Genomic DNA, 15360 nt, shown 5'->3' with positions numbered 1-15360 from the left:
GCAGACTATTTTTGCAGGGTACCTATTCCGGTATTTTTAAATATACCTAGCTCAATACAAAAAATAACTCCAATAACTCTTAATATAAATAATTTAATATTTTTCAACTGCTATAATTTCAAAATATCAATATATCAGGAGCCTTGTATTAAATGTTCATGCTTTTTGATCCCACAAATACAATTTTATGAACAATACTAGAATATAAACTAAAAAAATTGAAAATTGAAAATGTGTACATTTTCTATGTTACGCATTTGTAAGACAGAAACAACAAATGGCCGTGTAGCATCCTCTTAAATAATATTCCCTAGGTATTTAATAGTATTATACTATTTATGTTTGGTTTTTTGTTTGTATTATTACTAGTATGTACTCATAAATTGAAATTTATATGTTTCATTATATCTTATATCATGTGTATTGTATTATTACTACTATCTCCATTATTATATTACAAATTCAATTTCATGTCATTTTACAAAATCACTAATAGTAAAGTTGGTTATTTAACACACACTTAGGTTAAATATATATATTTTTGTAAATTATATTGGGCTCACTGCCCGTAATAAATAAATAAATAAATACATTTCCAATAGCGCCCTGACTCCCTTCCACTTCACTCTCACTCCTCAGAATTAAATACATCCATTCCCGAAAAATTCTATTGGTTTGAACTTTGCAGTAAATTTAAAATTACAACAAATGAACATTAATCATACAACGTAAAACAATATAAATCTGAATCAACAATTGAAAATTATTTATTTAGTGGTAAGAGAGACCGTCTGTGTAGAGTTTCTAAGTGTATTAATTCCACTTTCCCAAACAAAATATTATATATAAACAAACTGAATATACCATATTATAAAAACATCATAAATCATAACTTAAGTCAATTGTTTCCAAATTTTTTTGTGGTAAAAATGTCAATAATATATTACATTTAAATGTCCAATAAAACATAAACTATGTTTGTTATCTGCATTCTATAAATGTTAGTAATACTGTTATTAGATTACAAAACAATTTAAATACAATATAATATGTTTATTACGTTGAATTATCAACATTTAAATGTCAATATAATATAACTATATATAATAATAATAAATAAATAACTAATGAACTAGGGTATAATATTTGTTATTCTGTGATTTCCTCGTAGTTTGACTCAACCATATATATTTTGTACATTTATATATTAGGCAAATACAAATCGAGAAAACTCTATACATATACTGGTAACAGATACAATAACAATTTGTTATGAAAGCTTGAATTTAAAACAAAACTATTTGAGTTTAACATAGTAACTGCGCCGCCTGATTCGATCGCTGACCGTTTCTTCACTACAATTTCCTATTGTCCAGTCCAATAAGGCTGGAGAACCATGGTGATAATAATTATTGTTGTCTTCTTTTGGCACCAAACTCTTGGAAGAAGTGGTAGCAGTAGTAGTCGATGATGAAGATGAAGACGATGGTGGGTCTTCGTCGTTATTGATGCTTGAACTATTAAATTTTGATGTTGATCTACGATCAACAGACAACGGTATACTGCTCAAAGTTCGAGTTCGGTATTCACCCAAACTCTTCAACGAATACGATTTAGACAAGAGGCCGTTCTCAGAATTTGCCTTGGAGTCTTGGCGGGAAGCAGTAGTTGTAGTAGAGGTTACATCTGAACGGTCGAAAAGTGCATATGGACTAACACTACGTGGCCCTGAATTTTTTGGATTTTCCTCATTACCTCCAGTGTCTGCCATCATCGTTGCTTGCAGCAAAAAGTTATTTTCAGTCGATGGCGCAGTTTCAGTAGAAGCATTGCAGCTAAACGATCTTGAAAATTGCCTGGAACAAGAGTTGGACGGTTGGCGGCGGTATTTCTCTAAAATTTGGTCCACACGAGACTGGCGTTCCTTGATAGGGTCAGAAGGCATGTTGTACACAGATGGCTGGGTTATATGTTTAGGAGGCGGTGACATTGGCAGTTTTGTTGCGTTGATCTTGTCACGGTAGTTTAAGTGTTCATTATTAGTTGTGGTTTCCAGAACGCGTGGCAAAATGTGCTTGTACACCGGTGGTTTCTGAATATTAGTCGTTTTATCAGCATTTCTAAGCAGTTCTGAAAAACAAACAATTGGAAACACTAGTTTAGAAACAACGTTAAAGTCACAAAAATACACAGTCAAACAATTTTATTTATAAGAAAATCGTGTTAGTATCACTAAGAAAAAAGAGAGAGACAGTTGCGTACCTATAGATTTGTGGCATAGGTAATATGTATAGATTTGTTTTTGGTTTAAATTATGGACAGGCAGAAGGAAGTATCATTATTACTCGTCTTGTACACGTGGCACATGCACCGTCACATTGGCTGCAACAAAATAAAACACACACATGCAATACTCCAGCACAATCTTATAGTTATACTTGTATGTTGTGTAGTGTAAAAAATATGATTCTCTTTTAATGAAAAAACTCCACTGACTAAAGTTTATTCTCACAAATTATTATTTTTTATATTAATTAAATATTTTTTACAAATATTGATTATAAATACAGTTCAGAGTACTGGTTCTAAATGTATACTTTGTTAAAAAGTTTTCCTTGCATTATAAGTTATAAGTTATGGTATAATTAATTATTTTGTTTATTACTTAATTAATAATAATTGTTTTTGAACTGATATAAAGCTGCAATTAAATTTAAAAAATCAACAAATATAGTAATACATAATAACTTATAACATTATGCGTCAATTGATTTCACTTTTTTAAATATTAACAGTTAAAAGTCAACATTAAAACCAATATAATGTTTAGAATTTTTATTTTTATTTCATAAAATATATTATTTATCAGATGGTATATACTTACACACCTAAATTCATAAAAATATTGAAGACTAGAAGAAAAATATTTAAAATTAATTTAATATTTATGAAAGAAAGATTAGATTGAAACTTTAAAATTAATTTTTTTGATAGAAGTCGTAAATTTATAAATATAGAAATATTATAATATTATAATCATAAAAATATTTATCATAATAATATGTCCGTTGGCATAACAAATTAATATAGAAATTAAAAATATGTTTTCAAGGTTCTCGGTGAAATTATAAGTTAGGATTATAATATTATTTGAAACGTAATAATTTATTAAAATGTCTATAGATAATAATGTACACTTTTACAAAGAATTACAATTTTAAAAAGTTAATTTACATGATCTATACTTTATTCAGAATAAGAAACTCCAGTTTCAAGCATTCCAGATTGAGCCACCCCACCATCCCACACACACACACACACACACAAGTCCGGAAATTGGCAATGATCGTTTCCGATTTTACACTACGACTGCTATCTATTTCCTTATATACATTGAGACATTGAGTGCCAGTAGTAAAGATAAATAAGCAGTTTTTACGTGTTTTATCAGTCAGCACATTCTTATTCTGAATTGAGTATACAAATATTTATTTATGAATCAATATGTATTCAAAATGTTACAAAATAAAGTGTGACAGTAGTCATACAATTTTTTTAAAAAAAATTATAAATACATACCTATTGTAATTAACTTTAATTATTATTTATTTAATTTAAAAAGTATGGTTTAGATATAAAGATATAAAACAATAAATACATACAATTATTTTACCTAGTAAATTAATTTATATATTATTTATGAACACAAATTTATTAAATACCCAAATATTACCTACTTTGTGAATACATAAATCAGTTTTAGTAACATTTAATCAATGTTTACTTCTTTGAATAAAAAACAATACTATATACTCCATTCACATTAAGAAGGAACCTCGGCGGCTGACCAGTTTCTGTCATGCAGGGGTCAGGCAACACCTGTTTGTGACCCCCACCGATCAACCATCTATGTGGTTAAGCCAATACGCCCCTGCGCACAAATCGGCAGCCGAGGTTCCTTCTTAATGTAAATAGAGTACAGAAGTAGTTAGATGTGAAAGTGTTTTTATTTGTGTAGTGTGTATTGAATAAAGCATTGATTATCATATTTCTTGATAAGGTACAATTAATGTTATGTAAGAAGGCCTACACACCATTAATGTTCTATGCTACTGTCACAAAAACACAAATTAATATTGTAGCTAAATAGTATTGACAACAGATTATATTTTTCTTTATTACAAATAAATAATAAAACCAACTTTTTGAAGCCCATAGTTGTAAAGATATAAGTTTACCTTTAGTAGAAGCGTTAGATGGAGGAGTATCTTGAGTGGTAGAAACAAAACTTCTTCTCCATGGGGCACTGTCGGACCGATTAAATGATCGAGTTTCAGTTAGACGGCGACTATAAAATAATGTAACAAACATGTAACAATTGAATTTAAGTATAAGCTTTAAGAAAGACATACATTGGAGTTTGGTGGTCAAATATAGAACGATGATGATTGAAAAATGATCTTGGAAAGTCAGATGTTCTTCCCTCATCACTGCTCAATCTATTTGTTAAATCCCGCACCTAAGTATAAAATATAAATGTATACAATATAATTTTAATTTTATAAATTCAAAACTTGTTTTTACCCTAGATAGTAATGTAGAGAATAAATTCTCAGCAGTTAAGATTTCAAAACTATCATCTTCCTCATCTGAACTTATACTTTCAGTTGATTGTAAATTTCTCATAGAAGGTCTTTGTCTGCGTGTGCTGCGCAATGTGAAACATCTAGGCTGACCACCAACTGTACCATTATCATCATCACCTTTATCACTATTTGAACTAAGACAAACAATTAATTATATTAAACTTGAAATATATGTTTATTAAAAGATATATAACTTACTTTGTTCTAGAAAGTGCACTATTACTAGGCGTAACAAAACCTCCACCTTCAACCGCAATGGGTATAATAACTTCACGGGGAGACTTTCTAATTGGCTCTCCTAAGCTTGCAATACTGCTATTACTATCTGTGTCCACTGTACTTTGCCGTGATAAATTATTGCAACTGGTCCTGGGACTAGTGACAGATGAAACTCTTTGAACTGGTTTTGGTTTGGGCTTATCTTCTACTTCAAACCGTATAGGTATGATGTGTTCACGAAGTTGACTGTTTTGTCTCAAAACAGGTCTAAAATTAATTTAAAAATAATAAAGCTTAGATAAGACTTTTTTTAAATTTGATGTATCTATCAAAAAAAAAAAATTATTGAACAATTAAAAAAAAAAAATAATAATAATAATTTTATAGTAGAACACAATACTACATAGAATAAGTTATTCCATACATTCTAAAATACATATAAATGAACATCAAAAAAATTTTCAATTTTGAATTACTAATCTTAATAATTAACTATATAAATAAATTTCTACCTTGGCGGTAATGGTGCCACTGCGGTTGGAGTAGCTCCAGCAACTGGGAAAGATACTTCAGTGATACGTCTGGTTGGTTTAGGCACTTGAACAAAATGTTTTACTTCGGTTTTATAATTTGCATCTATTGAACCATTATCTTGAACTTTAGAATCATTAGCAACACTACTAACTGGTAACCTAAAATTAAATAAATATTTATACTTCACATACATAATTTTTAAAATGTTAAGTATGATTTAATTATTTTTACTCGGGCTTAGCTAATTTTATCTCAGCTCTTGAAGTTTTCCTCTTTGGTTCAACCACTTTATTTGTATTACTGTCAGAAATAGAATCTCCAATTATCTAAATATAACCATAAAAGCCATTAGAAGCTACAATTAAAATTGACATTTAAAAACAATTAATTCTATATTAAACATTTTGAATTAATAATTAGTACATGCTAATTGTATAACGTATATTAAAAAAGTTTCAAAATTATTTAATTTTTGAAATATAAGCCAAAAGTTTTCATTTATTAATTAAATAAGAAGAATAAACTTTTTACATAATATTACAGGCAATTTTTTCAATTTAATTAATATATTTACCCTGATAGCATTTAAGCTTTTTCTCAAATCGTCGGGAAGATTCTTAAAATCTTTATTTGAATGTGTTCCACAAATTGGTTCATTGTTTAATGCTGACTCGGCTAATTTATTTAGACCAACTGTAGACTCTAAACTGAATTGTGGTTCTTTTGTTGGTTCTCGAGTAGTTGACATATCAGACTCAATACTCTTTTTGGAACTATTTGAAGAGCCACTGCCAAGAGAACTTCTTCTTTTTTGATCAAAATTATTTTTGGCCATGGATTCAATTTGATCTAATTTTTCTACAGCTTCTAAAACTCTACTAGATCGTCGTCGGGCACGTTCAACAGGTTTTACTACGTCAGATTCACTATTTGTTGTAGATTGTAATGGAGATTGTGGTAGATCACTCTTTGAATTATTTTTAATAGATTTACATGAATCTTTAGAAGTTGGAATTTCGAGATCATTTTCACCTGTATCAGACTGACTAGATTTTTTAGAACGACTAATGGAACGATCTCTTTTTTTTAATTTCTTAGGTTTTTTCTCCACTAAACACATAATTGATTATTTTAGTTTTACTGAAATATTTGAAAACAATTGCAAGTATGACTTGTTATTAATACTTACCAGGTGAATCAGGTATTACAGCAGTTGCACGCGATGGAGATATACTTCCTAAACTTTGAGACCTTACAGGTCCCGTCTCAGATCGTACATCATTTTCAGCGTTACTTTGAGAAGGTGGAATATCTAAATTATTATTGGCTTCCTTTGGAGTAGGTGCTAAGGATAGTAACAAGTCTAATCTAACTGGAGCTGAGGAAGCCATTTCTTCTGCAATTCGCAAACATTGATTTTCATCAGAAAAACCTTCATTTAACCACTGATGTGAACATATTGTACGGATATCAGCACGTGCATTAGGATTTACTGTCATCATGCTACGAATCAAAGGAGAAGCTCCTGGAAAATAGAATCATAATTGTGATTAAAAAAAAAAATACATACATCAAATGCTACGATAATGTTTACTTACTTGATGGTTTTTTTGGTTCATAATATTCGCCTTGAGAAATCTGTCTAACCAGGCGTTTGAAATTTGATCCATCAAATGGCATTGTACCATACACTAGAGTGTACAATAAAACACCTAAAGACCTTAAATGAAATTTTTTTATAAATTTTGATGCATATTTACTATAGTTAGTATTTTTTATATTTTAGTAGGATTATTCTTTAGCAGCATACCAACAATCTACTTCGGGGCCATGATAAGGAGTACCAGTAACAATTTCTGGAGATGCATATAATGGACTACCACAATATGTTGACAAAAGTGCTTTGTGATTAAAAACATTTGACAACCCAAAATCAGCAATCTAACAGTAAAAAAATAAAGTTATAACCAAATAAATTTGTTTCTTTTTTAGCAACACACCTTAGCATTTCCTTGTTCGTCCAATAATATGTTTTCCAATTTGAGATCACGATGACAAATATTATGCTAATATAAGAAAATGTATTATTATTATTGAAAATTACAATCAAATAATATTTAACTGTAGATTAAAATATTCACCTTATGACAGTAAAAAATAGCAATAGCCACTTGTCTAAATATTCTTCTAGCTTCTTCCTCAGTAAGAACTTTTTTCTCGCTGAGAAAATCATAAAGTTCACCTCCAGCTGCATATTCCATTACTAAGACAATTTTTTCCCGATTTTCAAATACTAAAAAAAAATATTAATACAAATTAAAAAAAATATTTAAAAATCAATTAAATTGGATGTCCAGATTTTTTTTTGGTGAAAATCTACCAAAATATATTTGTTCTTAGAGGATTAATTCAACTGTTCAATTATTTTAAATATAATAACATGGATATCCATTTGGTAAAAATAATCTGTGAATGCTATGTACAAATTCCAATAAATTATTCGTGATTGACTTTCAATTCATGTAAATATGATTGTTTTGCTACCACTGAATCACAACTTAAATGTAATATACTTATATAAATTATCTACCTTCATATATATGAATAATATTAGGATGTCTTACAGAAGACATAATTTGTATTTCTCGCCTTATTCGTATTAAATCTGCTTCAGTCTCTATTTTCCGCTTCCTTATTGTTTTGATAGCAACCTATAAACAAGGAAATTAAAAATTAAAACTAAAAAAAAATATAGAATAATATTTAATAACCAATATTTATTGATTATTTCCAACATAGTACAATTTGAAACTTAATGGTAATAGCTACATTTAAACCGAAAATACTAACATAGTTTTAAAATATTACATGCATAATAAAATAAATGTCAATGCTATATGGTTTTAGTTAAAAATTTAAAAATTATTCTAATTTCAATGTTTTTGCTCAAAATTATCTTGTGTTCAATAAAAATTTACTAATCTATGACGAAGTAATTTAATTTACAATATAGGTTCAACACTTTAAATAAATAAATAATTTTTAGAAAATCTATATTAATGAATAAATTGTTTAAAATATTGAAATATTTAAAAACAATTGATATTAAATTCTTGTATTTAATACATTTATAAGATTTATATTGAATAAATATTATGATTATATATTTGCTACCTATACAAACTAATATAAATAATCTATACCATAAAAATTAGTAATAACTACAACAATAAACTATAACACATAGCAGTAATTATGATTTTATTATTTTATCATGATGAATAGATTTTATAGTAATATAGTAATTACCACATCTTTTTCAACATACTAATAATTAAAATTACTCTGGACTTATGGAACACTATGTTTCATGATGTAAATTTTCTCAAATAATAAGGATATGAAACTATTTGAGTAGATAAAAATATCATAACAATTAATATATGTATTCAGTAAATAATAATAGTTTTATAATGAATATAAAACTTTTTAAATTAAGTTGAATGAAAATGTAGAGTACCGTGGGTATTGCACTATCGGCTTATGTCAGAAATAGAGGTTTTAAAGGGTATATATTTATATACATAATAAAATACTTGGTAGTTAAATTGTTAAAAAAACTCTTGTTCTAACATAATAAAAATAGATAATTAAATAATTTATGTCTTACCAGCTGTTCAGTTTCTTTACAAATACCTAATTGAACTTTACCACAAGATCCTTCTCCAAGTTTTTTCAGTATATCAAATCTATAAATAGAAATAAATTATTCAATAAAATATACTACAGTGAAAATATGTCGATGGACATGGATAATATTTGTATTTCTTTACTTTTGTTTTAATTTTTGTTTCCTATTATGCAAATGTATACCGCCACCATTTTTTTCTATACCTCGCATAATATTATCACACATAGTTCCGTTTTCTGGAACAACCATTTTGTTAAGCACCTAAAAAATATGTACCAATTAAAATCATGTAAATAAATAGATATTTAAACAAATCATAAAACTGTATAAAACTATAGACACGGTAATCTACAATTCTATAATGTTGAATATAAAATATATTACAATTTGATCATGTATAATTTTCAACTACCAGATGAATGTAAAAAAAAAATACCTATATGTTATTATTGTAACAACTAATTTTATACTTAAATATTTGAGGAAAATAAAATATATATTTACATTTAATTTACTTAAAGTAAAAATATTGTAGAAACACCACTAAAACTCTGAAATGTATAAATCAGTTATGCACAAACTATAAAAACAGGAATGCACAAAGTTGAATCAGCCCCCGCCAACTTATAACTATCATTAACAAAATTTAAATGAAGTTGGTCATCTGACACTTCAAAAAACTACAAATTATTATTTTTTGACATAAAAACACCCCCTAATCACCCCTATCATTATTATTCCACAATTAATGTGATCAATATAATAATAGTAATAAAAATAAAAAATGTATATTAATTTGTTCAATTTGTAAGTGTAGGTATTGCATTTTAATTTGCAATTTTTTTATACATATAAAACAGTATAATATTATATAATTGGAGATATGTGGCAACTGGCAATAAATTTAATGAAATCCAGTGCCGTATTTACGGGAGGGGGATTTAGGGGATCAATCCACCCCATAGGCTGTATATAATATGCAAAATTTTTTGAGTCCTAACTTAAGGTCTCTAGCTTTGAGAGCGGGGCTACTGGATAAAATCATCCCCCCCCTCCATGACAAAAACCTAAATACGCTACTGATGAGATCAGACCTTTAGGCACATGCTTATGGTATAATCAATAGTTATATAAAACTATAACTTCTCCCCGGATTTCCCATCAAATAAACTTAAACTAATAATCATTTAAGATTTTTGACATTAAAAATAATAATTAATAATGTACCTACCTAATGCAAGTGTCAAGTATCATTTAACTATTTTAACTGTATTTGAGATATTAATATATTCCCAACAAACAAATACAGTAATATTAAATATGTCTATGGTTGCCACAGTGATTATTTCCCTAACAGTCCTAAAAAGTTTTAGTTATGTTGTTTTTATAAGTTTAAATTTTACTACTAGCATGTTTTAAAGCAGTTTAATAAAAATCAAACTCTTCCAATACCCATGAAATCAGCCATCAAATTATTGAATTAAAAAGACTATTATCAGAAACCGTTTTTTTAATATGTAATTAGATAAGAACGCAATATACACAAAAATAAATATTAGTGACTCTCGGTGCCTTGGACCTTGATAGCTTAACTTTTTTAATATCTAAAATAAAACAATTCCCTGTCAAACTGTCATATGCTTATGTAAACTTGGAACAGTCAATGCCTAATTTATTTTCAATCTCAATAAATAAAATAAAGTCTATCATATTAAATTGTTATGTAAAATTTGAAGAAACGATATATTTGTAAATATTGATAGAAAAATTGTTAATACTTTTATCAATGAATTTATTTGAATTTCTGTTAGTTAGATCTTAAGTTAATTTAAAATGTTTATATATTCAGTAGGTACCACTTGAACCCAATAAATTATTGCAAATTATTATAATTAAATTATCAAGTATTTAAACAAAGAAAAAAATAAACTTTAGCATTTAATAAGATAATTTTAATTACAAGCACGTGTAATTGAAATGATTTGAATATATTTATATATTATAAATATTATAGGTAATAAATCATAAATGGTAAAGAACTAAAAATTGATTGTACAAACAAAAATGTTATCAATATTAAACAGAATAGGTAGGTACTAGATATGTCATAGGGAGTAAGTGTCTTATGAATAACTAGTAATTAGTTTTATATGTAATTACAATGCTCACAGTTGATTCTGAAAAGTATAATATTATCCAGAATATTGTCTGAAATATAAATACTGAGATGAATTTCTTCATTGATTAGTGATTACTTTGCTGTAATATTAATCAATTAAATAAATTTAAATTATCTAACTATTGTTTTTGAAACTTAATAATAATAATTTTTTTATTGAACAATAATAATCTATAATTTTATTCTAATGTTCACAATAATTTAAGATATTTAGGTCATCTATATTTCATACATAATACCCCGTAATACATAATAGCTTGAATTATTTCCTATTAAGGTAACCAAATCAAAAAATATCCAAATATTTAAAACATAATATTGCTGGTAAGTTATCAATATATTAGTATAATTAATAATAATCGGCATCAATAATTTAAACATTTTAAACTAGGTAAATGTGAAAAATTATGAAAATAATTAACCATTCTAATAAATCATTCTATTTACCAACCAGTTTAGTTTTTCAAATAGGTAGGTTTAAAATTTAGCATACACTTTTTTATTCTATTGATATTAACAAATTACAGGCATACATCTTGGCTAGCCTAAGTGTTGGCAAATTCATAAGTATTTTATAACATGACTGGTTATTAACTTAAATGACTTGCTAATGACTATTTTAACTGTTAGCCTGACACGGACAAGTGTGCCATGATCTATTGAATTTTGGCAAAAATAGTAATTAATAATACTGAAATAGCAAAGTAGTACAGCCTAATATATGTAACGTCAATAACTGACTGTAATAAATGTCACAAAATCTAATATTAGACAAAATAAAATGTGTATCTTACTTGTTGAGGCACGTTCACAAATCACAAGTATCGTGTTTCGTTGTCAGTATCCCGTTTGAGTGTTTTGATCGGAAACCCTCACGAAACCATTTGCACAATCGCGATCAATACCTAGCATATGATATTGAATTTTTATTTCGTTTTTGCAACCACACAAGTACAACAACAGACGTGCAACTTTGGTCACACGACGATCGGACATGTATGGAGCAGACAAAAAAAATTTGACATTTTTGAAAAAAAATTTCAAACCAGAACTGAGAGGAACGCGAAAAATTTCAAACAAAAATGCGAAAACCCCGCACCGATGGTACCAGTGCAGTTATGATTTAATCGAAATATACGCAGGAAAACGTCGAAATAAAAGTCTTTGCGTGTGGAAAAAGAATTAGGATAGAAGCGTTTGCGGCGGGCGGATGGTGGCTATTTTTAGCATTTTCAAGATACATTCTCGCACACGCGTTACCCCACTCCGCCGGCGGCCACGGCGATTGGCAGCGGCCACGACGTCGGACTATATATATTTGTGATATTATTTTATGTTCCTCTTCCCGTTCGCAGCGCCGTCCTGGAATTCTGCAACGACGGCGGCGGTAACGGCAACGGTCGCACGCGATCTGCCATCACGAATCACAATCGTGTAGTGCGGCGGTGCCTAGCAGTGTCGGCGGCGCGACGATCGAAACGCGACTCGACGTCTCGAGAGAATCGCAAATGGATATTATTAAAAATCGGAACGGGAAGAGTGAAAGAGAGACACGTTCATCGTTTTTTTAGCTTTTACAATTTCCAATTGTATGTGCTCATAAACGGGTCGATAACATAATGTTCGGCGCATTGTAATATAGCGTTTAGCGGTGGCTCCACAGTTCGCAATATTCACATAATATTATTGTTATTGTTGTCTTAATAGTTTATTATTATTATTGTTTTTCGATATCACACAAAAACACATTTTTTATTTTCTTATCAATACTCAATACGAACCTTCACGACCGTATCACGTTCCACCGGTTGACGACCGTATCGCGTCGTCGTCGCGGGTGATAACAGATTGCTTGCGGCGGGTCACCAGCTGATCCGCCCACGTAAAAACTAAAAAGCCCCGATTTTCGGGCCGCGCCAGAAATAATAGCTAATTATTACGAATGTTCTGCATCGATCTGTCGGGAAGAGTGGCTGCAGTTGAAATAGTCAGTTTTCTTGAATTTTTCGTTTATTGTTAGGTCTTTGACCGACGGCACACGATCAAAACGCCACGTTTTAAACTGACGAAAACGAATGAATGGCGACGAATGTGTGTTTTAATAATATTTTCGTCGCGAAACTCCGGCCGGCCTCTCGCACGGCGGCGGTTACAAGCGACGAGACGCGAGAGATGCAGCCTGCTCTTCGAGCGTTGTAAACATCATGGTTGTGCAGTTTTATTTTATTTTTATGATAATAATAATAAAAGAAATAATATAATGTCGCCCTCGCCACCGAGACACTAAACAGCCCACGCGTCCAAGTATCGCGTGCGCATGGGCGTCATGAATATAAAATATAATAAATAAGATGAAAGTATAAAATAATATTGTTATAATGACAGCTGCACGATTAGTGGACCAAAGGCTGTATTATCCTCGGATTATTATTATTATTATTCCTTCGTTTTTAGTATTGCGTTAAACGTAGTATCTTAAATGTACATCACCTAGCCTAAAGCCTAACCCATTTATCTAATCTATACAGGGTGTAACAAGAAGACATAATAGATGAAATCACTTGTTCTATATGAATAATTTTAAACTTTTTTTTATACATAATCAAGTCACTTGCTCTACACACATAATATTTTAAAAATATTTGTATTTTTTAATACCTATTGAAAATTAAAATTAAAATTTGATACACATTTTTTTGGAAAAATTCAAAATAGCTAATTTGAAAATCTGACTATTAGAACAATTTTGATGGTAAAATCATTTGTCTAAATCAAGTAGTTTTAATTTTTTTTTTAATTATCAATATTATTTTGAGTAAATTAATTTAGAACGTGATGACTTTTTTCAAATTATTATTTTTGGGAATTTCCTAACATGAGTAAATTTTGAATTATTTTTTAATCATATCATTTTCACAATTTTTGTCATACGTTTAAGAATTTTTTTTTTTTGTAAGTCTTTCTGTTTCACTCTGTATACTATAATATAGACGTTTATATTGTAGTTTCAAATTGTCAATGGAGTATAGTTGAACTGCGCACCAACGCATGCCCTTATATCTATATAAGGATATAACCCATGTTCTGAAATCTCAACAAAGTACAATATTATGGGAGTATTCTACCTTCCTACTTTTTGGCCATGTATTACACATATGCGGCCAAATAAAATAATAATGTACTTAGTACTATTATATCGAATACAAAGAACGTTTAATTCTTTCAATTTTCGTTATCATTTAAATACACTGTTAAATTGAAATCAAATATTTAATATTTTAATTTTCTATTATAAACTATAAATTAACGTAAATAATATAGAGTATCTTGTATACAGTTTTCAGTAGGTTTAAGTATCTACACCTAGATACTAAACCACTAAATTACTGATTTGTTAATGCAAATGTAAAAATTAAACATTTGTCACATTAATTTGATTTTGGAACAGCCAGCTAAATTGTATAGGTACCTAATTAATAGGGCCCGGAAGTTCATGCATTTGCATGTTTTTTTTGAACCATTAGATTTATTGCTAAGTGAGCTAGAAATGCATTTCAAGACACTACGAAAAACATATCAAAAGTTTATAGTGCATATTTATGCATATTTAGTGTTTTTTAAATTTTAGAGCATATTTCTTAATTTTACAATATTTTAGAGCATATTTTATAATTTATAAAGCTATAGTATGAACATTTGTAAATAAAAAGAAAAAAATAAATTTATATTAAAAGAATACTTACTAGATATTCTTATATTGTATTAGGTATATATTGTGTTATAACTACAGTAAAATGTTCCAAAGGCATTACAATTTATAAAAAATTTGAACAAGTTATTGAAAAGAATCTGGGCTTTAAACACAATCCAAAATTTCCAAAATTATGCTGGGAGAAGAAATGACAATGGATAATTTAACTGAAGATTTTTCATGTGATGATTTTAAATATTTTAAATACGCACCAATTTCTTCGGTAACGTGGAGCGGAGCTTTTCAGTGTACAAGATAACAAGCAGCCGTTTATGTTTGAGAATTTATCAAAATCGTTGATTGTAAATTGTAATGTTTAAAAATATATATAAATTATGAA

The 15360-nt window shown here is 28.6% G+C and overlaps 1 protein-coding gene across 3 annotated transcripts; it reads right to left on the bottom strand.

Moving 5' to 3' along the window:
• Window positions 1-739: 739 nt before the first annotated feature.
• On the bottom strand, window positions 740-13479 carry LOC100160813 (probable serine/threonine-protein kinase MARK-A). Of its 3 annotated transcripts, none has more exons than XM_008186232.3 (18): window positions 13051-13479; window positions 12064-12174; window positions 9233-9351; window positions 9070-9148; window positions 7990-8110; window positions 7541-7692; window positions 7400-7465; window positions 7210-7340; window positions 6998-7119; window positions 6589-6924; window positions 5974-6509; window positions 5631-5725; window positions 5378-5557; window positions 4845-5132; window positions 4585-4780; window positions 4413-4519; window positions 4239-4348; window positions 740-2130 (listed from the first exon to the last, which is right to left on the bottom strand). In XM_008186232.3, the coding sequence occupies exons 3-18, from the start codon at window positions 9337-9339 to the stop codon at window positions 1298-1300; spliced, it is 3459 nt and encodes a 1152-aa protein (XP_008184454.1). In that variant the 5' UTR covers window positions 9340-9351; window positions 12064-12174; window positions 13051-13479; the 3' UTR covers window positions 740-1297. The 3 variants fall into 3 exon arrangements, 2 of the variants coding, with proteins under 2 accessions (XP_008184454.1, XP_003245468.1); XR_510852.3 differs by lacking the exon at window positions 13051-13479 and adding an exon at window positions 2263-2382 and having other exon boundaries at window positions 1881-2130; window positions 12064-12970; XM_003245420.4 differs by lacking the exon at window positions 13051-13479 and having other exon boundaries at window positions 12064-12969.
• Between the last annotated feature and the right edge of the window lie 1881 nt (window positions 13480-15360).

This window comes from Acyrthosiphon pisum, chromosome A2 (assembly GCF_005508785.2).
Source record: "Acyrthosiphon pisum isolate AL4f chromosome A2, pea_aphid_22Mar2018_4r6ur, whole genome shotgun sequence".
In the NCBI taxonomy this organism is placed as follows: Eukaryota; Metazoa; Arthropoda; class Insecta; order Hemiptera; family Aphididae; genus Acyrthosiphon; species Acyrthosiphon pisum.
Note: the sequence above shows the minus strand (reverse complement) of the source record. Positions and strands in the feature narration are given on the sequence as shown.